The 27142-nt window shown below is 37.5% G+C and overlaps 1 protein-coding gene across 1 annotated transcript; it reads right to left on the reverse strand.

Moving 5' to 3' along the window:
• Positions 1-3138: 3138 nt before the first annotated feature.
• On the reverse strand, positions 3139-17371 carry LOC120773709 (gustatory receptor for bitter taste 66a-like). Its single transcript, XM_040102751.1, has 7 exons — positions 17332-17371; positions 4762-4920; positions 4186-4695; positions 3824-4119; positions 3590-3778; positions 3440-3529; positions 3139-3309 (listed from the first exon to the last, which is right to left on the reverse strand). The coding sequence occupies exons 1-7, from the start codon at positions 17369-17371 to the stop codon at positions 3139-3141; spliced, it is 1455 nt and encodes a 484-aa protein (XP_039958685.1).
• Positions 17372-27142: the final 9771 nt, after the last annotated feature.

Consider the following 27142-nt stretch of genomic DNA (forward strand, 5'->3'; position numbering starts at 1 on the left):
CAACAACCAAATTTGCTGATTAAAAATCTTATAAAACTTCTACCGACAGTGTGAAAATGGATGAAATCGAAAGATTTAAACTATGTAACGGTTCTGTTAAAAACTACTAAATGCGCTGTAAATAACTAAACATCCCAGAAACGTTAAATTATACCACCGAGTTAGTGTAGGGAGGATTTATGGGAGCCTGTGTGAAAATTAAACGATGAACGAGGCATCGCCCACTTTTAGTTGTAATCACATATTTCGAAACCCGACCAAACCGATTTCGACTACCTTTAGTATTTTTACGTCATAGAGCGAAAATAAGGCGAAATCGGACTACAGCCACGCCTTGTCTCTTGAGGCGAATATTTCACCAGCAGAATCATGTGCCATAGACAGGAACAAGTAGTAATTATTTCACTGGTCCGAACTATTAGGTGGATGCATTAGAAGATCCTAACAAATTTTCAGGAGCTTCTGACCAGTATTTTTTGTGTGGCCTGGGCGATTGCTTACTTCAGACGATTTAATTGTTGACAGATCCGAAATAGAAGTTTGGCAGTCAGAAAACAGCGCTTGGTAGATTATTTCCAACCAATCCCTACAAGCACATAAGAAAACCTTCCTGACTGCCAAAAATGGGAGATTCTATGTAGGCGACCGTTGACCATGGCTTGATGTTGTCATAAATGACTAACTTTTCTTTTTTGGTAACCATTTGTTTCTTGAAATGGATTTTATTGCGATGTACATTATGAAGTTTTTTGCGTTAACTCGAGATTTTCAACAATTGCCCACAAAAGCGCTTTAAATTTTTGACACAAAAATTACCCGAGCGGAATCGAGTAAAGCAAATTTTCGGGTGTTTAACTGTTGCAAGGTTAAAACTATATGCACAATTCACTATTTCCAGCCGCTTGACTTTTTCGCTTTTATTAAACAAAAACCATAAAATGTAGGGTATCTTTACAGGGTACAGGTCTAACAATTTCAAAATTTGAGGATTTTTTTACTACTGAAAACCTTTTACCTTAATTACACGTTATTTTGCACGTTTTATATCATAAACAAAATTTTGTGATTGGTTGACTCAGCACTGTCTGAGAATTAAGTTTAGAGCACAGAAAACGACCGAGAAGACCAAAACTGATAGATTATTCGTCGTTGGCAACCGTTTTTCCGATAGGTTTTTCGAGCGGATACACAGATGAAGCCGGGTATTTATTTTTTCCCTTACATCCGCAATAAATTCTCACGGCTAGGTCTTATTGGAGAGCCTCAAATAGTCCATTTTCTGGGGTTAAAATATCTACCAATAAACGTCACTGAATTACCAGAATTTATAATTCAAATAAATTTAATAAAAAATAGACCGTTACCACCTGATTTAAACTTTTATTTGCGTAAATTCATAAGTTAAATAAATGTAACATAATGGACGCTAAGATAAAGGACTTCCTTATGGCACTCACAATGACGCAATGAAAGAAACGGATGACATCCCATCGACAATAACAACACAACATCTATTGTGAAAATATGGCTTGATCCACTACAAGAAAACAGGATGAAAACCTCTCTAATTTTTTAATAAAAATATTTTGTGTGGCTTTAAGGAAATCTGTGTAAACACAATCTTCTTGAAATCCAGCCGATAAGGCAGGCATGCAATAATCACTAAAAACGGCTAGATTTGACACGGTGAAGCGACCAGAGACAAACCTACTTAGGCTGATTAACGTTAATTATTGTTTAACTGAAAAAGAAAAGCACTCAAATGTTTTGGAAATGGTAGACATTCTTCCTACCACTTTTAAACCTATACGGGTACTAAATGTCAATTTCCTGCGCGAAATAAAGTTACTAGAAGACAGAGACTTATGGGATTACATGGGTTTCACAGTTTCAAAAAATCGAAATTTTTTTTTGTCTTATTAAATTCTATAACATCTCTAGAATATTGTCCTAAATTTTCAAGTTGCTCCGACTAATAGTCTCGGAGATACAGCCTTGAAAAGGTGGGCGCTCGAGGATGGGCTCTCTTAAAACTTTAAACGCGTTTTTAGTCAAAACTGTGTTTTCGGTCGGTTGTCAAGATTTCTCGCGAACTACTCAACCGATCTTGATGAAATTTTACACAGGTCTTCGAGATATCATTTACAAGGTCTTGAGCGAAGGAGCGAAATGTCGAGAAATTTTCATTGAAATTTTGCATTTTTTTATAAAAACGTCTGCCAAAAATCCAATTTTATTTTTTTTCCCTCGTCCAATACCTAGTCTATTGTCTTTACTAAAACACCTATTTTTTTTTTTTATTTCAGATGATCCTGAAAGAAGTTCTGCTGACAACTCGGATGCACCTTTTTTCCGAGGGACTGCCGGAAATGGCGTCGTAATGATTGCCATTTTGATATTTTTTTTTAATTTTACAAAATGTGTATTAAATATGAGTCTTTTAAATAAAAGAAAAATTCATTACAATATTTCATTTCTTATATGTCAAATAAATTATTGAAAAAAGGCCGTTTTTTGTCCGAGGAAACCCATGTAACCCCTTATTGAAGAGAAGCATGAGAGGATATACATATGTACAAAGGCAGAACAATTTTTATACATACAGGCGGCAGCCCATCTAGTTCTAATTTGAAGGAATGCTTGACATCATAAATGGCCTTAGAGATATCCTGCGAAAGACACAGTGTGCCCAAATTTATGGATGGAAAATTATTAACAGAAGAAGTAGAAGTAGTTCCAAACTCATCATGTAGATATTTTTTTGAAGAAATCAGCAAACAAGTTAAAAATTTCACCAAAAGTGCTTGGCGACTTATCACCCCAGCGTAAAGCGGAAGGAATGACCGAACACCCCTTTCCAGATTTTACAAAGTACCAAAAAGACTTTAGGTTCAAAGCTTTTGTTGAAGAAAATTTTAGGGAATATGTATTTTTAAGATTTTCAAACGTTTGCAGTCCTTAGTAGCAGCTCAGTTTGTACACCTTAGTCCACTGTAAACGCGTTTTTTAAACATTGAATTTATTAATATTTTTAATAATGCAATTATCGTAAAATTATACATTTAATATGAGAATAATAAACTGCAAATATACCTAAATACATAAATACATATAATTTTAAAAATTTACATTGCATATCTAAGCCCATGGCGTTGTCGATTCCATCATGCCGAAGGTGTAATTTTCAGTAACCAACGCAATGGCGGTGGTCTCATTCGCTGCGGCCAATTCCTTAGAAATGCGCACTTGTTGCGCGGCCATATCGAATTGTATGAGTATGATCAGATAACTGGTTATTGCGCCACAAACCTATAAAACATATCAAAAGTACGCATAAAAATCTAACGGTTTCAGAAGGCATACGCATGCCACAGTAACGACAATAAAAGCTACTAGAAAATAAGGAAGCAGTTAGAAAATATTGCGCCAAGGCACGTACCGCATATAAAGTACCCATGTCCAGCGTAAAGAAACCGCATGCCGAGAAATTTATGGCGTGATTCAAGAGTTTCAACGACAAATGATTAACCTGAAATTATGCGAGTCCTCCGTTAACAAAAAATTTGAAGAACAAAAAGCAAACACTGACAATTTCATAAACCTCATTGGTGTCGGCGGCAACGCCACATTTATGCAGGCAAATGCCGGCACGACGCGCCGACTGCGACGTCTTCCAGCTGTAGAGCATCAACGACACGCATTTGCCACCGATGTAGGTGAGGAAGACAGTCGAGATGGAGCGCTTTTTGGCGGAGCGAAAAATGAGTGGAATGGTGTGCTGTGAAAGAGAGCGTAAGCACTACCGTGAAACGACAGAAAAGACACCGTTACTTACGTCCGGTTGTGAAGCGCAATAAACAAAGTAAAGTTGTGATGTAACGACGACAAAACCGAAAGCCATCAGTATCAATATTGGATAAGACCAGAGTTCGTTGAGTAACTTGGCTATCCTACAAGTGCTGTCGTGCAACTGGCATAAGCTTATGAAACGTTCCTGCAGAGCTTTGAATGTGTAAAGCGAGCTTTCATGGCTTATGTTAAGCATGTAGTTTCTGATCGGTTCGGGTTCGTGCAGTGATTCGCCAAAAGCATTGCGTACCAGATGCTCCAGCTTGATATCTGTGGACGGAAAATATTTACTAAAACTATATTTCTTTAATTTCTTAAAGACTCTTCGTGAGATACCACCGATTTGTTCTTGCCGCAGTGGCAGCGATGTCTGCAACACCAAGTCGTGCTCCTGGTAGAGTTCCCCTTTTAGCTGCTGGTTTTGTCGCTTCTCCAGTTCTTCTGCTATTCTTTCTAGCTCTGCATTAATTGCATCGAAACGATCCCGCAAGCCCAACAAAATGCCTAGAAACCATATTTTATCCAGTGTATTATAGAAAGTGGGCAGCGAGATGAAGATCCATAGCACTGTGGTCCATTTCAATTCTTCAACCAGAAACCAGATTGAGGAGAAAAATATGAAAAATTCGCAGAAAAAAGTGAACGCGATCATCAGCCAAATGCCACGCTGCACGCGTCGATTTTCCACCGTAATGCCCAACTGGCGTAGATCCTCGTCCACACAGTCGATGCGTTCGAAGAGTCCTGGTAAACGTCGTTGATTGCGTAAAGCCATTATCTGATCGGTGAACATGGTGGCGGGCGTAATGTAGGTGAACACTATCGTAACGATGATGCTGAGGTGATCTGGATTTATGCAAATATTCAACAAATATATAGTAATATTCATATAAATCCTTCCTTTGGACTTACTGTTCTTTGTTATGACCTCTTCATCGCTGAAGGTAAATAACGACAAGTTGAAGAGCATGAATGTAATGCACATTATCGTCACCACCACCCAGCTGCCCAGGCGTGAAGGCTGCAATATGCCTTGATAATAGAATTTCTGCAAATCATATGGATAAACGCCTAAAAGTTTGCAAAGATAATAAATCGAGTTAAAACTGTGCAAAAATTGCTGCGATCGGCCGTTGACTTCGGACATCTTTGCTGCTGCTGCGTTAACTGTTTTGTAGGTGTTGCGTGCTAATGCGCCTAAATGTAGACAGTAAATGACAGCTAGGTGCCAAACGCAGTAATTAGTAACAGCACTGATGGGCGATTTCTTTTTAATTAATGGAAATTACGAAAACACCGTGAGAAATGAGAGGAAAGTTTGAAAAAGTGATAGAAATTGGAAAAAAATAATATTAAAAAAATATAGTAAATACTTAATGAAATGAAAGAAATAATCAATGATAAAAAATAGAAGTTAATGTGAAAATAAATAACAAAAATAATTTTTTAATATTTTTGATGTTTTTGTGACGGGAGTTGAATCCATTAGCTCCTTGTAGTTATGACACGATAATATGACAATAGAAGCCATTTTCAGAATCAAGAATATGTATCGTATATAACTTTGTTTTTGTTTCTTTCTGAATATGTGTAGACCATCTTTTTCGATTCCTCTCCCTTACTCGAATTCTTCATATACATATGTATATATATGACTATAGCGATCTTTACAAGTCGGTTCGTTAGTACTCTCTTTTCATTTTTACTGTGTTACGAGAGGGGATTGAGGAAAAGACGGACAGTATGAAAGTGAGAGAACGTGAAAAGGTGCGAAAATATAGCGAGAATGAGAGAGAGAGCGAGAAAGAGAGAGAAAGATGGATAAAGAGACAGAAAAAGATAGACGATATCAGGATCAATAATTCAGTATTTTTTCAAATCGCTTTAACTCTGTTAAGAGATAAAAAAAATGAAAGAGAGAGCGAAAGATAGAGAGAGAGGAAGAAAGATAGGGAGAACCGGAAAGAGATAGAAAGAGATAGAGGATATCATGGTGAAGAACTCGGCATCTTTTCATATCCGCCTAATTTTGTTAAGAGTGGGAGAAAGAGAAAAATATAGAGAGTGAGAAGAAGAGATAACAAGACAAAATGAGAAAGAGATAGAGAGAGAGGGAGAAAGAGTGAAAGTAATAGAGGGCATCATGGTCAAGAACTCAGCATCTCTTTAAATGCCCTCAATACTTGATCATGATATCACTATCTTCGGAACGGAATACTCAAGAAAACAAATAGTTAGTTTTTTGTGCCTTTGCATCAAAGGCAAACTCAAATTAAAATCTATAATTATAACGTAATCCAATTATTCATTAATTTTCGGAGTTTTGTATACATCTCGTCTGAGAATGTATGCCAGAAATGATCTGAGAACTTCACATTGGCTTCTTGTACTATTAAGGTCCACCACCAGCATACGAAGTTTGCATATATGTATATATATCTCATATTTAGAAATCCAGTTTTAATAAATATCTAAAAGTAAAAATTACACAAAATCGGTATATAAATATAATCAGAGTTTCGAGCTATTCTGGAAATAAAACTAAAATATATTACTTCGATTGATATTAAATACTTCATACAACTTATATACTCTTCTTGCTCAGCCACTACTTTCGAACGAAGCTAAGTAATAACCCTTGCATAGGAAATTTATTTCAGTGCACACAACTAGATGCATATCGCTTGAAACCTCTTATAATAATTGCCAGCGATAAACGTGCCAATCCATTTGCCATTCAACGAAGAATATTTGCGCTGCTTATTTACATACAAACTAGCACCGCGACGGATATCTATTTACATATTATTGTTCATTCATAAAAAGAACACATTTGTCATTGTTTGCAACAAAAAGTGAAACAAACTCTTATCGCTCTAGAAGAAATTAATCTATTTTATTAGAGTGCGGCGGCTACTCTGTCCGCAGTCAGTATGCACTTTGCTCAAAGTGATGAAGACAACAGGGTGGTTGTGAATAAAAGAAATGAGATATGCAACGCTGTCATTAGAAGTGGTGGTATGACCAATGAAATTGCGATAATAGCAAAAAAATGTCGAGGGAGTCAATACTGTAGCTTTCAGTAAGCAATAGAGCTGAAATAGAACTAGTTCGTTTTGGTGGTGTACTAGTTATTTTAGTTAAAGTTTGGGTATTGGCGAGTAAGAATTTTCAAAAGCGGCTATTAAGTTTCTCAAATCGTCACTAGTAACGAACTACTTCTATAGGGGTACTATTAAGTTTAGAAAAAAAATGATATACAAGTGCATTATAGTTTAAAAATAATTACAAATTGTATATGTGCATATTTTTGAAAGGAAGCAAATCTTAATTTTTTATAATTTTGCGATATTTTGTTTGAATACTGATTTACTCTATTGAATTCTTCCATTTTATATATTTGGTACTACTTCAAACTAGTTACCAATGTAACTACTCCCATACGGTACTACTACTAGACCATGTTTTTTACCTTTTTATGTTATTGAAAAATTCCATTCTACGCACTTTATATTTTTGCATTATTTCAAAACTACTTTCCCTTGTAACTACTCCTATAAGAGACTGGTACTAGTCCATGTGCTGTTTACTTGGAATTTTCTCCGGTGTATAAATAGTTACATACCTACACATTTGTTTAATTTGTTGATTGCAGTTGCATTTTATTTGTTATTGACGTTAATGCATATCTCGATGCATTGGCAATCATTTGAATTGCGAAATTTATGAATTAGTGCATTATATGACAGAAAAATTGTGGAGCCATTCTTATCGCATTGCAATTATGACATCTGTATGTTTTATGATGATGCATTATTAGTGCACAACGATTTGTTTAATTAAGAGTTTTCGATTATCATTTTTAAAATATATTAATATTTGTCGCCATTGAGGCATTTTCTATTAGAGAAATTACAACGATGAGTATGAAAATTGAAAAGGTTTTAATTTGCTGCATTCCATTGTATTAGCAACAGTATTTTTAAAATATTTTTAAACAAAGTCACTTTTTTCATATTCACATACATAAGCATATGCAAAATAATACCAGAGAAATTCAAGACTCAGAAATAAACAATTTCAACCCTTTGTTTGAGTGGTTAGTCACAGAAAAGTATATGGCAGCACTTGAAACTCCTGAGGTTGCCCTTCGTCCCAAATGTGGCAATTTTATTCGTTTATATACCCACTGAGCCATAAATGGGTCTCATCGCTGAACAAAATTTGGCTCGAAAATTACGGATCTCTTCTAGAGCCCATAGAGCAAAGCGATGTCGCTAGTGAAGGTCGAGCGACTTCAGTTCTTGCACTAGCTGTTATTTTGTAAGCTGCCAATTTAAGATCTCGACGTAAAATGCGCCAAGTCGGTCCACACGTCAGTCCGAGTTGCTGCGAACGGCGCCGATTCGTCTCTCCACGGTCTACGTGTACACTCTCAGCTACGGCTGCTATATTTGCCGGACGCGGTCTATTCGGTCGAATGTTATCCAAAAATTGATGGTGGGTTTCAAGTTGGGTGAAGTTCTTTACAAAACGTTAATTTTTTTGTATAAAGTTGAAGAATTTTTAAACGTTGTTTATGCGCCTTTCCATAATGAAATGCCAAGCAATACTGAACAAAAATAACAAAACAGCTTGACACTATTCTCCCATGATTCCTCAAAAAAATGCTATTGAAAAAGTTCTTCCTCTTCTTGGATCATGTCTGCCCGCTCGCTTATCTGTATTTATTCGTCTTTTCGACTGTTTTCGCTGCGACTTTCTTCCGTCCATCCTTTGTTCATTCTCTGTTCGTTCATTTGTCCTTCTTCGGTAGAATTATATGGTACGTATTTTTTGTTCTCGGAATACTTTTGATATTATTTGTAGCACAGATCAAATTACGCAATACACTAAAAGTGTACAGAGCTGACCGATTTCTCTATAAAATTTACTTTCAAGTAAATCGATCCCAAATTGAATGGTATAGGTCCATATCTTGTTTCAAACTTATTTTATGGCAATAGTTATTTCAGTTAGTGTGCTTGACTTTAAAGTATGTATTTTCAATGTTAAGCAAGTTAATTCCATGAAACATAGAGTATCTAACAATTGACTGTACCCAAACTGAAACCTTCTGAAACCTAATAGCCTTCAATACGTGGAGTGATTCACGTTTAATGTCTTCCACTGACTCAAACGGTTCCCCCGGATCGGTCGTTTGAGTCATAAGTCACAAGGAGCTTTTTCAGGCCAATACGGTGTGGCACGATATTGGTTGAAAAATTAGCGAAGAACTCACTAAGAATCAATGAAGTAAGCGACGGTGCAATATCATGATGCCAAAGCAAGAGTTGTCGGCTTATAAATCTGGCTTCACTTTAGAAATTACGCCAGCAATAATAAATCTCATGACAATCTGTTAGTCAGAAAAAATTTAGTGATTTGAAACCAATCGTGCTTTTACAAGTGGTTCAAAATGGTTTTTACTGATCCCTCCGATATTCTAGCGATGTCTGTAAGATCTCTGACTCTGAATCGTCGATTCTCAAGCACCAACTCCTTTATTTTATTGACATGTCGATCATCAGTTGATGTTGATGACCGTCCTGGACGTGGTTTGTCGTCAACGCGTTCTCGACCTTCTCTGAATAATTTGTACCAATCAAAAACACTTGCTCCGGACAAACAATTATCACCGAAGTCTTTTTCCAACATTCTGTACGTTGCGGCATCAGACATTTGATACCTCACACAAAATTTAGTGGAACTTCATATTAGTTATCGTAAAATTCGCCGATAACACTTTATATACTTCAGAAAAACAAGCGGATACTAAACACTAATGGATTTGAAGTGGCATTTGGCACAGATGTCATTGACAGTCATACCAATCAAGAAAAAAAAATATTTCGACAAAGGGGTTTTAGCCCACAGTAATTGCCATACAAACAAGACTTTCAGTATCAAGATTTGACAAGATATCTTCACGAAAGTCGGTATAGATTACTGTCCAGAGTAAGCTCTGAATCAATTTTTACACCAATGTTTTGTATGGAAAATTTTATATTTGAGAAGGTTTTAGTTCTCCGTTTATTGGTTACTTATTCAATATTTTCTCAGCAATAATTTCATAAACTCATCTTCAAAGTGAAAATTTATTATCTGTGTGTGTAGGCGCAGTCGAAGTGAGTGCAATTACGAAATCGCCATAAATTAGAAAGCAGAAGCCACCACAAGAGCCAGCTTTTTCAAATTACTTGATATCGAAAATCAACAATCATTAATTTAAATGGGACACGCCGCACACAAAGCCTCAGGCTACACGGTGCTTAAGCTGCAGGCGGCAACAAAAGCAACACACAGTCAACCCTGTCTTAGAGGACTTTCCTTTAAAAAAATTTTATGCGACGGATTCAAAGATATCAATAAAATATTTGCGCGCTAAATGCATGTACTTTCCCTCGTGTGTGTTTGTGTTGGTGTGGGTGTATGCCTGTTAGGGGATATGTAACATTATATGGGAATTTTACAATATGATAAATGGTTATTTACGTTATTTGCGACAACAATGCCTCCAATAACAATTTATGATGGTCGAAAGACAGCGGCAAAGCCGAACAAACGAGCTAACGGAACACTTGAGCGGACAAACACTTTCTCTATTTGTATGTGTGCGTGTGTGTGTGTGCAGAAGGTACTCGTTGGCGGCAGAAGGAGAAAATTCAGTAATAAATAATCTTATTTCATCAGCGCCATCGAATTACTCTCTCAGTGCACATAATAACGGTGCAGCGGGGAGAGGTGCGAATAACGGCACAGCGGGCGGGATAAATGGGTGGACAGCAAAGAAAGTGGCATCCGAACACATATAATACACACACCAACACAGACACCTTTTGGAGCAGCGAACAAAGCGCTGCTGAATTGGATATTTGTGTGAGTGGGGGAGGTCGAGGCACCCCCACAAGCGTGTAAGTGGAGACCGCTTTGTGCGGCCGGAGGCGTGTACAGAGAATGTCGGCATGCCTGTTATTATGCTCGCCAGCTCAGTGTTGATTCTCCAGTCACATATATGCGTGTGGGTGTGTGTGTGAGCAGCTTATAGCTGGCGCGACGCTGACTCTCTGCGGACTTATAGCCCTAGACAGCACTGCCACAGTAGTGCTTATTATTAGGCCTGTACACGCTGGCAAAGTAGAACATTAATTTTGCTGTCATTGTAAATCAGCAGTCAACGGAAAAAACGTGTTCGCTCATTGTGGGAGTTTAGAGGCGTGGCCGCCAACAAAGTAAACACTTTAAAAGCGTAATGGTTTTGCATACCACAAAGGATGCTTAGCGACGCACACAGATGCAGCTACCAGTACTCGCATCAGCAAATGCTTAAAGGCTCAACAGACTCTCACACATACATATAAGAAAGCTCTTGAGTCTCACACACAAACACAAATAACAAGAAAACTAGTCAAAGGCAGCGTGGCAATGCGAATATTTCCGCTGAAACCGTTGCAAGGTGACAAGCATTTAACACAACCAAAAAGCGTTGGACATCCACCTGACAGCGTATAACTGTTACACCTTTTGTTGTGGTTTGTGTTGACGTTAAAAGCACCGCAACGCCCTAACACCCTAACCTCTACCCCAAGCACCTTCTCATAGCTTGCCATTCAGCTCACCTGCCGCAAAATTGTCTCGAAGGACATTACTTAGTAACGCAATTTATTTGTGGGAGCAGGGGGTGGCGGTTTGAGGTGTAAACTTGAAGCTTGCGGCGCACTTGTGGGGTGTGAACGCTTTTGAAAAGTAAAATTGTTAAATTTGTAAGCGCGCGAAGGTTTTGTATGTCATGGCAGCAGCATCTTGTTTTGCTTTGACAGGATTTTGGCTTCGTTTATTCGCAAATTGAAAATAAACACAAATTGTGGCTCACGCGGATTATGGGTATGGGTGGGGTGTATGGCGGGCGCTCAAGTTGAAAATGTATTAGACTGTGTTAATCATTTAAAGCGGATTAAATTATACTGACACCACTCGAAAGCGGAAGTTGAGAATTGGAGTTGCTGCCAAGCGCTTTAAAAAATAAATTAGGATGATATATAAAAATCGTACGTATTATACGTACATATCTTCCCAGAAACCAAATGGATTTCTCCAGAATATTAAAATCGTCTTAGAAAAATATATTATACACTAACCCGAAAAAAACAAATGATCATTATAAGCTTCTATTATGATTTTCAAGAACCTTATTAAACACTTGCTCTTCTGAATAAAGTTTTCTGTGAAACTTTCTAAACATTCGTTATTATAGACGTTTAAGAGATTTCCCTGAAAATATGTACTTATAAATTCCATTCGTATTATTTTGAGAATGTACCACTTTTATCAATTAAATTTATTCAGGGGAGGGAACTCTGGTCCAATGAAGTAATAACAAAACACGAAGAGAAAAGACGCCTTGGGCATACATGGTAAGCCTGCAGAAATCCATAACATAAACCATGAATGAACCGTACTACAAACGAGCTGAAGGACGTTCTCTAGAAACTGCGCAACAAGTCCATAGAAGTGTATCTGGTTGTTGTCAGATCAAGAGATCAGCCGTTGGAACGCGACAAGATGCAAGAAAAAAGCCCATATACAGATACCCACTAATTATCAACAGCAGAGGTCTCTGGTGCCGAACTAATGCAGTAAAAGCCGATTTCGGGTGTTGATAAAATATTGCTTTTGGAACGGGAGAAAATACAATTCAAGCAAAAACTTGGTTTGATGGCCAATTTTCAGACACTGTCCCAGGAAAATCAGCCATCAGGGATCGGTATGTCTAGTTTAGACGTAGTAGTATGAACATCAAAGACGATTAACGCAGTGGACGCCCAACAGAGGTTGTTACCGACGAAAAAATCCACAAAATAACAACCGTTAAATGAAGTACTCGATATAGCTCGCGCTCTGAAGATATCCACTGCATGTATTCACGAATATTTGGTTATCAGAAAGCTCTGTTTTGAGCTCAGTTTTCACCAAAAACAACGACAGGTTGATGATTCGGAGCAGTGTTTGGCGCTGTTCAAGCGTATTTAAACCGGGTTTATACATTGATATGTGACAATAGATGAGACCTGGATCTATCATTTGAGTCCGAAAGCCAATGAACAGTCATTCCGCTCCAAAGCGTGGAAAAACGCAACCGTCGGCTGAAAAGACTATGGCTTCTGTATATTTTGGGATTCGCAAGGAATAATAATTATAGTATAATATTATAATATATTATAGTATAATAATTATATAGTATATATAATAGTCAACAGCGTCTATTACAAAGCATTAATGGATCGTTTGAAGAAAAAAAGTGCTGTTTCACTAAGACAATGCACCGTGTCACAAGTCAGTGGGTACGATGGCAAAAATCTATGAATGGGGCTTTGAATTGCTTTCGTATCCACCGTATTCTTCAGATCTGTTCCCCGGCTACTATTTCCTGTTCTCAGATCTCAAAACAATGCTCGCTGGGAAGAAATTTTCTTGGAATGAAGAGGTGATCGACGAAACTGAGGCCTATTTGAAGCAAAAACTAAAACCCAGTACCAAAACCGTATCGAAAAGTTTAAGGTCTATAATCTGTGTATTAAACTTGGCAGCAACTATGTTGAATAAAAAAAAAAAATTTACCAAAACAGAAATTGTTTTACTATGGTAAGCTGGGACTTTTCAATTGACCTGTCCGATAGGAGATCAAGACGTTAACGATAAAAAAAAAACAGGTTACGACAGAAATAGTGCACTAGCCTTTAAAGAGCTTCCTGGAAACGTAATCAACATAATCGCCAAGCACTTTAATGGTATGCTCAGACTTTGGTATTTTCCTTCTCTTTGGAAATGTGATAAGATAATTTTTATGTCAAAGCCTTGTAAACCGGAGCATCCGGTTAATTTATACAGACCGATTAGCCTGCTGGTAATTATTTCGAAAATATTAAAAAAAAAATCAATTTTGCGCTTATTTTTGCTAATGCTGGGGGAGACACAGCTCATGCCGAGTAACCAATTTGGCTTCAGAATGATTCACGGCACAATTAGGCAATGTCTTTGTCATGGCTGATGCCATGAAAAATTGTAAATACTTTTTTGAGGTTTCCGTGATGTTCGACAAGCATTTGACCGGACACCTAGGCCTATATTATACGTAAGTAAAAGGAAAAACTGCCCATGCCTTAGACCTGCCGTTGCCAGCGTTCTTGCGCCTGTGTTCTACATTCTCTTCCATGCAGATGACACTGCGTTAATGGTGTCGCTTAGCAATTCTACAGCTGTCTCTAAGAAAGACGAATGCTGAGTTTCAAAGAGGTTCTGCGATGGACAAAATATACGTCCAACTCACAAAATCGTTGTTTTTAATGAGAGCACATTAAGAGAGACAATTTCCTACTATAGCTAGATGGTAGGCTCAAAGTATGAGCAGGAAACTATTTATACACATAGGAAAATTATTTTAATTGAGATTTTACCAAGTAAACTAATTTAAAGACTTTGATAGAAAGTCTACTCATAAAAATCATTTGTGAATTTGGAATTCATTCTTCAAAGAGATGGAGGAATCAATACAAATCAGTTGAAGAGTCCACGTCTTGATGGCGCTACTAGAATTATGATTTTTAGGAAGCCCTATGTTAGTTATATTAAATAAAGAAACGAATTTTGTCATAAAATGAGTTTTACAATAATAGACTTTTCAATTGATGTAAGGTGTGAATGATAGTACATATGCACATATACTTAAATATATGTATATAACGGTGCATATTGTAAGATATTGCGCAACAAGAGCACGGTGGGTCCGTATGGCTCCCAATAACGTAATTTAAAACAAATACTGTGTTGATCACAACAAGCAAGCTCAGTTACGCCGAGGTAGCTCGCTCGAAACTAAGAGAATAATCTGCTGGCTGAGATTGGTTCTCATTCCTTTAACTATTGCATACATTGCTTTATTGCTAGTTCAGCAGAAATATAATTTTATGACGATTTATTTTTTTATAAAACTGAAAACTTTGTTGTTGTCGTGTGGCTATGAAGTTAAATGTTTTGGTCAGTGCTGGTCTTTAGAAGGCCCAAACGGGAACAGCAGTTTTACTTATAAAACTCGAAGTCTACATTTCGGCATCGAGTAATATTCAAAGCTCACTTTTGTAGAAAATATTAATGAAAATCGATGTAATACAGAAAATTGAGAGAATAAAGATTGAACATGAACCAAATTCTACTTGAACCACAAACATGCTCCAACGAGTATTAAAGTTTTATTTTACGAAGCACTTAACTTTACTTCCATACTCATTTTGTCTAGTTTGTTTGTTACATATAAACTTTTTGTATATATTCATTACTTTCCACTAGCCAACGCAGCCAGCTCATCACTCTCAATACTCCATGCAACAAATTTATTATAGCTTATTAATAAAAAATGGCGTGCATACAATTTCTAGCCAGCAACGAGCATTTAATCAAAGGAAACGCAAACAAATTGAGTACCATTCAATCGCTCATAATTTTTTGATAAAAGCGCAATGAATATTAAACCAAAATCAAACACTTTGGCATTTTATTACTTTATAGCAGTAACGTCATGCATCGCCAAGTGGTTTATTTACCATGCGATGTACGCATTTCGCTTTATTACATTGTACACTGCTTTCTGTGCTGTGTTTTATGCACTCTTTGTAGGTGTGTGTGTATGAGTATGTGAGTGTTCGCAATAAGGGACGGCTCTTACGGGTTACTTGTGGGGTGGCGTGCTTGACCTTGATATATATGATAGCGTGGTGTATTTACGTGGAGGGATCGTGGATATATATTCGGGTAGATACTCGAGTATTTTTTATACCCAGAACAGGGATTTTTAAGTTTTTTACGAAGTTTGTAAACCCAGAAAGTAATATCGGAGATCCATAAACAAATAAAAAAAATATTAATGATCAGCGAGACAAACCAAGTCGTCTTACTCATATCCACCAGCCTGGCTGTCTGCCTATACACACGTGAACTAGTCCCTCAGTTTTCGAGATATCCAACTGAAATTTTGCACACGTTCTTTTCTACCAAAGAAGTTGCTCATTTATCGGAACCTTTGAAATCAGATCACTATAGCATATAGCTGCCATACAAACTGAACGATCGGATGCAAGTGCTTGTATGGAAAACATTTTTATTTGACAAGGTATCTCCACACAATTTAACGCAGATTTTTATCTAAGACTACTATATATTCTGCAAAGAAATTGTTCAGTTTGAACTACCATAGCGTATAGCTGTCATACAAACTGATTGTTCAAAATCGAATTCCCATATGTAAAGCTTTTTTATTTGTCAATATTTCTACACGAAGTCTGGTATGTATTATTCTCAAAAGCAAGTCTACAAGCTCCAAAAGAATTGTACAGATCGGACCACTCTAACATATAGCTGTCATACAAACTGGCCGATCAAAATCAAGTTGAAGATCATTTTATACGCTTTAATGCTATGTTAAACACAACTGTGTAGGGTATTATAGCTTTGTTGCAGCCAAAGTTAACGATGTTTCTTTTTTTATGCATATATTTAAAGGCACAAGAAAAAATATATATACACTTGTTCATATCTCTACAATCAGTAATTGTTGTCTTGCAAATTTGTTAGCTCAGTCATTTCTATACACCGCCATTCTTTACAATGACTGACCTCTTACATATACACACATTTATAACTAGACTCCTTTCCATTTCATTGCATTTGTACGCACACACGCACATCTCGTTGCGCGCCTTCCGTTTCGTTTATATGCAACAACGTCGACATTGAGTGTCCTTTTTGCCGCTGGTGCTACTTTAGTGGCCTTTAAAGTATCATAAATTTACAAAGCTGCCATTGCCGCGTTGCTCTTAGCAGTCATTTACGTTGGCCTAGTCGCTAAAGGTCCGCCGTCCGCCGAGCCACGACCGTGGGAGTTGCGGAGCAGCGCAAGGCTATATTCAAGTAAAAGTGGTGAGTGGTGAGTAGCGAAAAAAAGAAAATTGGAAAATGGAATCCTTATGCGCATTACGGTCATTTTGCTCTTTCTTCTTCTTCGCACGTATGTGTGAATGTGTGTGTGGGCTTTTATGCCTATACTATTTATGGTGGCAGCCGGAATTCGTATGACAATCGCGCTGGTGGCACTTTTGCGGGCAATACCCCAAATGCTGAGGCGTTTTAAAGCATCGCAATGTGCTAATGCGTCGTCAGGGCAACAATATTGATGACACCAAGGCAAACGAAGCAAGGAAATCCAAAGAAATGGGAGAGAAACCCGTCAAGTACACTGAAAGCGCCTAAAAGCATGCTACGCGTGAAGAATGTGAAAAAAGTGCCATTTACTTTGCGCTAACCGGCAGTCAACTAGGGATTCAAGTTCACCAACCCTGCCACCACACACCAAAGCGTCTATTACACACCTTGTAGCACAAATTTTCCACTCACCGACATCGACTTCGACCGTTGCGGCTCCACCATTTTGCATTATCATAATCATAATTGTGCATAATATGAAAATATGATTTATTGGCTGTAATAAAAAGGCTAAAAAACGGAACGCAAAGAAGTGCAGAGCCAAAGTGCCAACCACAGCAACCACTAGTACACGCAAACACACACACGAACAATTGGGAGCGTGTGTAGCCGCAAAGTCTGCGCTTTAGCACGGAAATGCCATATCAATGACGGCGAAAGCCAAAGGGAAAAGGAAAAGTGCATGAATGAAAATAAAATTTCCTATTTCCGTGCGAAGAAGGTATGAAATTTCCCAAAGGATATCAAATTTGCTTGTTGCAAGCCAACGCAAGCGCGCCGCCCCCGCAGACACATGCTGTAGTTAGTGAGTGTATCCTGACAGATGTGTGCATGTGTGTTTATGTGGAGTTTGGGCCATTGCCTTTGTTGTATAAAAGTAAATATTGGTTATTCTACACGGCTGTAGAGTGAAGTTATGTGCAATATCTTTCAACTGTCTGACGGCGGTGGTAAATACCGTTCGCTTGTTTGGTTATCGGCAGGAAATATTAGGGTTAGGCGAAGAGGTGAAATTTGCGTATATTGTGGAGGCGGGGTATGTAACTGAGCGGTGAATTTCATATATTTCACTTGCGAACTGAAAGACAGCTACAATTTAGCGGGATGATAAAGTGCCGCAGTATTGACCCACAACAAGACTGCAGTGAAGTTATGTGCTTCTTCATGGGAAGCGCCATTTTTAGAGATTCTTTACTCAGTTCAAAAGCAAACTCTTTCATAGATGAACCCACGGCACTGATGAAGGTATCACAAATTTAGAAAAAAATATTATAATTTTTGTAAAAATTAAATATGCTTGGGAGAAAATTTACCAATCATCCACTGAGAGATAATCGCACTCTCAGAGCACAGACATTGATATACTAAAACAAGTTATAGATTCTTAAACCTCTAGTTTGAAATTTTCTAAGTACATATTTACAATAACTTTTTATATCTAGAATAGTATGACATTTTGGAAGAAAATTCGGCGCCGGATCCGATCTAGAAAACTGCATCACTCTCCGCCGAGCGCAGAGGGCGGGAACATGCTTCGAGGGTAGCAATAAAATCATGGCATTTTAACTTAGATGAAAACGAATGCTGTGATTCGGTTAAAATTTCGAGTGGTCGATTCATATTAAACGATTATTTATAATAATCGTCGGCCACTCGACATACTAATAGGTTTCTAAGTGTACATAAAAGTAATGATTAAATCATGACAGGAATGCAACTCTGTTGAAAATATTTACTGAAGATAATTTTGAGGAGGATAATTTTGCAGGTATTTCTATATGAAACCGATATTAAGGTATAAGGGGAATACGATTTTTTTCAGAATCAGCGAAATTTCTGATACTTAATAGGTGAGATAATGTATTCTATACGATTAGGGTTGCCAACTGTGAAATAATAAATTTTAAAATATATGAAAAACATGCAAAGAAAAATTTTAAGATGCAATTAAAGTCTAATTCTACCAAATCTGTTTTCATACATTTTTGAAAAGTGTTTATTACGATTAGAGTTTCCAACTGTAAAATATTAAATTTTTGAATATATGAAAAAATTGACGAACCAAAAATTTAAACTGGTATTAAACAACCAATATCTGGCAAATTTCTTTTCATAATTATTTTTAAAGAGTTGCCATATAATGAAAAATACTTATATACATATGTATGTAAGTAACTCTACGGTATTCCTGCAAACGATTCAATTTTTTGGTGCCAGTCAACTTAGTACGCTTCATACCCAAATCATTAACCGAAATGGTTAACTCGATCCATAAGAGGTTTTGGGATTCTCTGCTATTTCTCTGATGCCAACAACGATTTTCAAGCGTCGTTAACAGAGATGGATTGACGACTCAGATGAGAGTACTAGTTATCGATGACTTCATGGCCATCACTAAACACTTTGTTCCACTCAAAAACTTGTGTTCGTGATGAAGTGGGCTCACCAAATGACTTCTGAAATATTATGCATAATTCCGTAGCCGTATTCTATGGAAACTCTTTGTTTAATATTTTCTACTATGATAAATACTATTCGACTTAGTCCTTGTCTCGTTCATCGCACTTCTTGGACTGAGGTGATGTCAGTCTTTACAATTAAGGCGGCATCAACCAGCTTGGCAGCGTCAACTTCCCAATTAGGGGATCGGACATTCCTTGTGCATGCCCTTAAATCGTCATCCTTAATACGTTTGTAGTGGTCATCATCAAAAGTGGGGTCTATCATCTGAGGCTGTTGCATCCGTTTCATTGGGGGGTACCAAGCTAAATTAAAATTTAAGAATTTTGTGAAGTAATTAGGAATTGTTTTTTTTTTATTAAAAGTGCTGCCACATTACTTGCATTTAATATCCATTAATATTAGTAAACTGAACTTATGAAACGTCTATGTCTAATGTTATGTAATTTTCTCATAATAAATAAGTAATTTTAATAGCGTTGCCACCAGAAAAAATTACATACCTTAAAATTTTATTGAATAAAATATTAAATTTTTGTAACTTTGTGAAGTAATTGGAAATTGTATATTTTCCCAATTTTTTTATTAACAGTGTTGCCATATTATTTGTATTTAATATCGATTATTATTTAGGAATTGTTTATTTTCAACATTTTTAATAACGGTGTTGCCACCTTATTTGTATTTAATATCGATTAATATTAGAAAACTGAATATGTATATGAAACGTTTCACCTAGTCAACAGCGAAACACAAGTAATTCTAGTTTCCTTATGTAATACACAAAACATACTCAGTATCCAAACGCGCATCATATAACATAAGAACCAATTTGTTTTATTAGCGCTGGGGACACACCGTCATTTCCACTCATATGTGGTAGCATGTGTAACTATACACTTTTCCATGCTCCTGTGCCGACAGCTAGCTACCTTTTTAACATTGCAGCTGACATGCCATTTCGTGTAGATATTTCACACATTCGGCGGAAAGTGCGAAAACGCTCGCGCGCCGCCATTGATAACGATAGGGTGGCAGCAACAACCCGCACGGAGTGTTTGTAATAGTGGCAACGACAGCAATGACGTCAACATGAGCAGCACCGATGGCAGCAGCAGAAGCTACGAAAAAATGCAAAAACAACAATACGCCTGAAAGTGGCATGTTGGTGGCACCTAACGGCACTTTGCCGCACACCCTTTCCACTCCCCTGCCGCGACATGTATATTTTCGCTATTGTCACACTTTTTCGACGTTTTTGTTGTTACAAGCGGCGCTGCTGCTCGCAGCCAACTCCACTCACGGCTATTGTTGCACGGCATGGGGTGACGCTGGCCGAACGAATTTCCATCTAAATGCAAATTTGTGCAAGTGCTACCTGTGAAAACCTTGCTAGAACACCGCGCACACACCACACACACACACATGCGCGCATATGCTTGCTATTCTAATCCATATTGTTTTTACCGTTTTCCTATTTATTTTGCCTTCAAAATTCGCTTATTTTGTCACTTCCGCAGAGGAATCCAGCATTTTTTGGGTGAAATAACTACTCCCTGCAGCAAATAACCGGATGCAATCGGTACGTGCCATGGTTATGCACTTGAATAGTTTTCGATGAATTTACATGTGAGGAATAGAAAAAAGTTGTAAAACTATGGCATAAAAAGGCAAACATACACAAATCCAAGTGCAATATTTATTTACATGTGTGTGAGTGTGTTTGCGCACAGGTTTTTGGCTGTCAGCTGTAAGCAAGGCGTTGCCAGAAATGGATCAGCCGTGACACGTTGTCTGAGTTGGCAGATCATCCGCCATTATTTGGTTGTAAAACATAGCTATACACAAACATACAAACATAGATGTTTTGTATTAGAGAACGTGCTCGGGTCGCGTCGCATCGCTTGTTTTAGTTGAACCGGTATTTAAGTCAATCTTTCGCTGCAAGTGGAAATGTATTACATTGCAATTGTTTATTCTTTTTATTCTGACTGAAATGACTTTTCAGAGTTCGGTGCACCTCAGAGCGTTTTGACTACACCTTAAGTTTAAGGGCTGACAGTCTTTGCATTTTATGACAGCTCTATTAAACTACTAGTAAGTAAAATATTATAAATTCAGATATTTCGGTTTCCCTCTAGTGATCGCCAGAATCAAAATTTCATTAAATTGATAATTATTTTTTAGAAATATATTTCGTTTTAATATTTAGTTTTCATTGAGTTTTATAATTATTATCAAAAATTAAAATAAATACCTAATTTTAGATGTTTTGCACACTTCTTCAAACTTTTTGAAATTTTAGTGATGCTCCTAATAATAGGCAATACATTTCGCAAGCTTTTACAATTTATTTTGGAGCGGAGAGAGTTTAACAGAAAAGCTGCCTACATTTAGGAGTTAAAAATTGTAAAATTTCAGACCAACCGGGACCGATCATAATGCACTATAAATGAAGTTTTCAAATTTAAAAAGGTAGAGTTCATTAATAATTTTTCCGAGCAATGCGGTATTTGCCGTGACCAACGCGCAAAGGACCATAAAGCTTACGCAGAGCTTTTCTCTCGAAAACTCGCAACGTCGACTCATCAGTTGTTGTCATCGTTCATGCTTCTGCACCATATAGCAGGACGGGAATAATGAGTGACTTCAAGAGTTTGGTTTTTTTTCGTCGAGAGGGGACTTTACTACTCAATTCATCAAAAGGGGGGTCTCTCATCCGAGGCTTGTTGTGCTTGTTTTCATTGGGTGCGTTTCTTTACCAGCGCACAACTCTTCAGAGGGAATGTTTCGCCTCCTCACTTTAGTTCGCCTTCAAACAGATGTTCTTAGGCTACCCAGAGAATGCTTGGTCAAAGCTGCTTGAACCATTTGCAAAATACTCATTTCTGGCCACTCCCAAGTGAGGGGCGATTAAAGAACTTTCCTCACTTGCATGAACTTCTACACATGACTCCATCCTCCATCCATACGATCCATTACCTTGATGAAAAAAAACGATTGCCTTGTCCTGTTGCAGAAGTCGGGCGGTGTATGGCTACGAAATTTGCTACCGGACTCAGAGATTCACTCACTTTGAATTCATACCGGATCACTTGGATCATGCAGTCGTCAAACCGAACTCTGGCGGCTCCTTCTCAAGCCGTTGGAGGAGAGGGATAGTGAGCTTCTTTACCGATTCGTCAAAGATTGGGGGAAGGTTGGTGGAGGGGTTTACTGTGAGGAGCTCTCCAGCTTCAGACTTCCTGTTTATTGCAGTGTCTTTCAGACTGGGGTTGCAGCCATTAAGGTGGTAGTAGATTTACTGCCACGGAGTGCAGCCTCCTTGAGAGAAGTGACCATCCACTCAGATAGCAGAGATTTATTAACAGTGCGTTGAGGGCTGGTCAAAGAATGTTTAGCCTCGCTATCAATAGCATCGAGTGTCTTTGTGATAAGGCTGGTATGGGTATCAGTTCACAGCGGAATCGCAGGAAACTGTAAAGTTGATGAGCTAGCAAGAAAATGTACTCTAGAACGGCTATCGGCAGAATCGGAGCGGGCAAAAGCTTTGTGGCTTGACATTCACGCAATAAGGCTGGAAATCGTACCAGAGTCATCTGCAGAAGCTGTAAGGAAGAAGATGAGGTAAAAACAAGTCAACACTTCTTTCTTAACTATCCCGCGTTTGAGAGGTCAATACGTAAACACTTGGGAGCGCTGACATCCGATCTGGCGGGAATGGAAATTAAATGCCTGTATTGGCTACAAAGCGTTTAGCTAATTTATAAGTTCGAGCACAGGAATTCTTCTTTTCTATAGCCTCACAAAGGACTAGATATAATCCACGTGCGATCTTTGATCAGTCATCTATCCTAACGCAATATTTCGCTCTTCCAGTTTCTTAAAACTTATTTCGCCGCCTAACTGTTGCGGTCTTTCATGCATTTTACTCGGTTCAACGTGTGCGCTCAAAAAGCGATGAGTGGGAATCATAATTCAATCGTGACATATTTATTATGAATGGATAGCTCAAAACACTGCGAAAAAAATTGTATGGAGGAAACAATTTGGGGAGAAAAATAAAATAAAAAAACAGACATTAAACTATTTTCTATTTTATTTTGATAAAAAAATATTACAATATCAAAATTAGAAAAAATTATATTAGACATATTTTACCAAGACCTTTTGGTCTGAATTCACTGCAATTAGTCCTTCCTATACAGTACAAAAATTATGCCAGCTATCGCTCATAAAAGTTATCAACTAAGACAGTAATATTAAAATACATATGTACTTCTAGACACCTAAATAACCACCCAACAGGCTTCTTCTAGAAACTGTCTCCACTCTGCAACCACGAAATTGCAGCTTTATAAAACACACCACCATTTTAAATTAAGCCAAATTTCTTTACCTAATTAAATAAGCCAAATAATCAATCACCTTTAAGTGTGTATATTTATGTGTATTAGTGTGTATGTATAAATATTAAATAAAATTTTTTTAACTAGAATTAAATTCGCCACAAAGCGCGCCACTGACCCATGTCAAGTGACCAATTCATTAATTAAATTTACAAACTTACAGAGCTGCTAATTAATTATCTAGCAGCGCAAAAGTCAGGGCGGAGCTGTCACCTCTATTTACGCCGAGATTGAGCTATGAAAATCTGACGAGATTATAAGAAGGAGCTTTGAAATATTTTTCATAAGCAAAATTTTAATTTCGGTATAAGCAAGAAACTGAAAGAATAGAATATACATACAAGTACTGACATATATGTACATATGTACATATGTTTAAACATACATACAACATACAATATGCATAAGCACCCGTATAGGCGCTCGTAACAGCGAAATCACCAATGCATTACGCTCGTATTTGCATTAACAGCGCCATAAACAGCAGCTTTACAGTGCCGCAACATCATTGAATACACTCAAATGTTGCGCAACATTTTGTAGCTGTTGCTTAGGCGCTCATGTTGCGCACGCTTTTATAGCAAAGTGGAGCCAGCAAGAGCGCGCCTGCACGACAGCGAAGAGAGTGTTGTAGAAATTCGTAGCTGCTCGCACTCTTCCTTTAGCACTCTCGCGCACACAGAGCAAGGCAAGCTTGGCCTGCTGATAACACCGACCGAACGAGTGCTTGTGCATATGTATGACTGTATGTGTGTATGCTTGCAGTTGTTATTCAACCACCCGCTCGCTTCATTGCATTTTACTATACTAACGCTTTTTTGTTGCTTTTTTCTTGTACGCTCTTCGGTTAGCTCACATTGCCAACTGGTTGCGCCTCACTGCGCATGACTGTTGGCTGTGCTGTTACCATTTTGTGGAGTGTCAAAAAGTGCTGCATGCAAAGTGTCAAAAGCGCGTTTTGACAGTTAAAACGAGCGAACAGCTGTGCTAAGCGGCGTGTTTACCTAGAAAGTTGTGTTTTGTGTAAATAAGAAAAGAAATAATTATGTTTTATAAATATTTTATTGCAAACAAGTGCTAAAAGTAACGCAAATTCCTAGTGTTGTTGTATAAAGTTATGGACTTTGTTGTATATGCGCGTTGTTGTAGTACGTTAAAGTGTTGTTCGCTTCAGCGGTGTTAGCGCTGCGTTCGTGAAAGTTCCTTAAAAATGTGCGTAAATTGTAAAAAACGGAATAACAACAAAAATTAAAAGCGTGTGTTGAGCATATTTAATTATTTACAAATAGTTGTTTGTACGTTAAGCGTTGCGGATTTATTATAGCATGAAAAATATCATAAATAGTAAAGTAGTTTCCCGCTAGTGAGCAGCAAAAGCGTGCTGTAACAACTGCAACACGTACATGTATGTATGTATGTATGCATTATGTGCACAGTGTGTTAAAATTAGAATTTTTGTCCTATGAAAATTTAGAAATAAATCTTAGGTGTGATTTCGTGATTTACTAAAAAATTATTAAAGAATCAGAATATGTAAATTGGTATTGGAATAATTAAAGGTAAGCCTTGAATAGTTATTTTATAAAATATATTATGCAAAAAAATCACTGAAAAGCAAATAATAAAAAAATAAACCTTCAGATTTTTATAACACGCGTTTTAAGACGAGTTTATATTTTTTTTTATAATTTCCTTACTATTAACATATAAATCGGTGGTCTTAAATTATTTTAGACAGTCTGAATATTGATCTACTGAACGCTACTTCTGAAGCCAAATGACGATTTGAAGATTTAATGTACCTATGACAAGATTATTTTATGTATACACCTTAGTATTCAAACATTTTCTGAGCTTACAATTTTTTTTTTTTTCGAATTCATATTAGAGCTCCTGGTATTAGACAAATCGACTAACCGATTTAACCAGGTAGGGTTTCATTCAAATAATAATATTCAGTTTACACTATTTGGATAGTTGTAAGTAGAGACTATCGATTAACCGCTCATTTTCGACTATCCAGTTAACCGTTCGTTATCGACTATTCGAATTGTAAGCACTCAACTTTTTCTACGTATCCGAGTTAATATAAACTTTGCAGTATATACGCGCACCATTGCATAGCATTTTCAAAAATTTAAAACAAGCAAAAAACCTAAGGCAGCAATAGTCTAACGGTACTAAATCGTACGATTCATGATGCGAGATAATGTACTCACTAAAAGTTATTTTCGTTGGCTGTATGACATGTAGTGCCGCCTTGTTGGAACCGATGGTCGCTTAAACGCCAACAAGGGAACTATAACAGGATGCATCTTAATGTCGTACAGCATAATTAACTCTTCTCCAAGTATTTTCTGCAGGGCTGTTTTCCTAGAAACCATCCTTGCAGTCGACTGCTTGTAGTGGAACCACATTCTTCGAACAATACTTTGATCAGACTTCAGACTCAACTAACTGTCTGAAGCGCTGCACTGACCACCATTCACAGTGGAGCCATAAACACCTTCACCGACTCTTTCTCAGTGAATGGCGTACTTGAATTCAAATCACCAGCCATTGCAGACGACCTTTCGTCAGCTTCGTTTCGGACATACCAAATGTATGTCCACGAGTCCCTGCATGACTCTATCCATCTCTTTGCATACCCAGCTAACCCTACACAACTGACCCCTCACTACCTTTGGTCCGACCCCGTCGAAACAGCACGTTTCCTGTGCCTACAGTTGAATGACCCCTATCACAACTTATCTGAACCTTACCATTCTAACGGGGACTAGATAACTGGTACAACAACAATAACAACAATTGGTCACTACCAGTAACATCTTTTAATTCAGGCAAAAAAAGGTCATTAATAATTGCTCTATAGCGTAACCAATGATTCTCCCTGTCTATAGAGTATACCAAGTAGCAACTTGTTAACGTCTCAACAATGGTTTGGGGATTATCATCACTACAATTTTAATTGTTCCCATGGCAAGCCAAACTGAGTATCAAACAAGTAACAGCTGTCAAAAAGGCCAACTCCGAAGAATGTGTTTTCTCATTTAAAACCACACTTCTAAAAAACTTTAAATTCAACTTTCTGAGAAATAAATATATGTATATTTATACCTAATGTACAGTACAGTTCTTGTGTAAAAAATTGTTTACCGTGAATTTGTATATTTTTACCCACTGTACTACACTTTCGATGCTGCGGGGCTTCCTGTTCGTTGCAGTTAAACTGGTTTCCTTAGCGATTGCGAAGACTCTCAAAGCAATTTGTACAAAAGTTTGGCCACTTTTGATTTTCTTGTTTATTTTGCGCTATATGCACACACACGTACAACTGACATACAGTTATATGT

Source organism: Bactrocera tryoni, chromosome 4 (genome assembly GCF_016617805.1).
Source record: "Bactrocera tryoni isolate S06 chromosome 4, CSIRO_BtryS06_freeze2, whole genome shotgun sequence".
NCBI lineage: Eukaryota > Metazoa > Arthropoda > Insecta > Diptera > Tephritidae > Bactrocera > Bactrocera tryoni.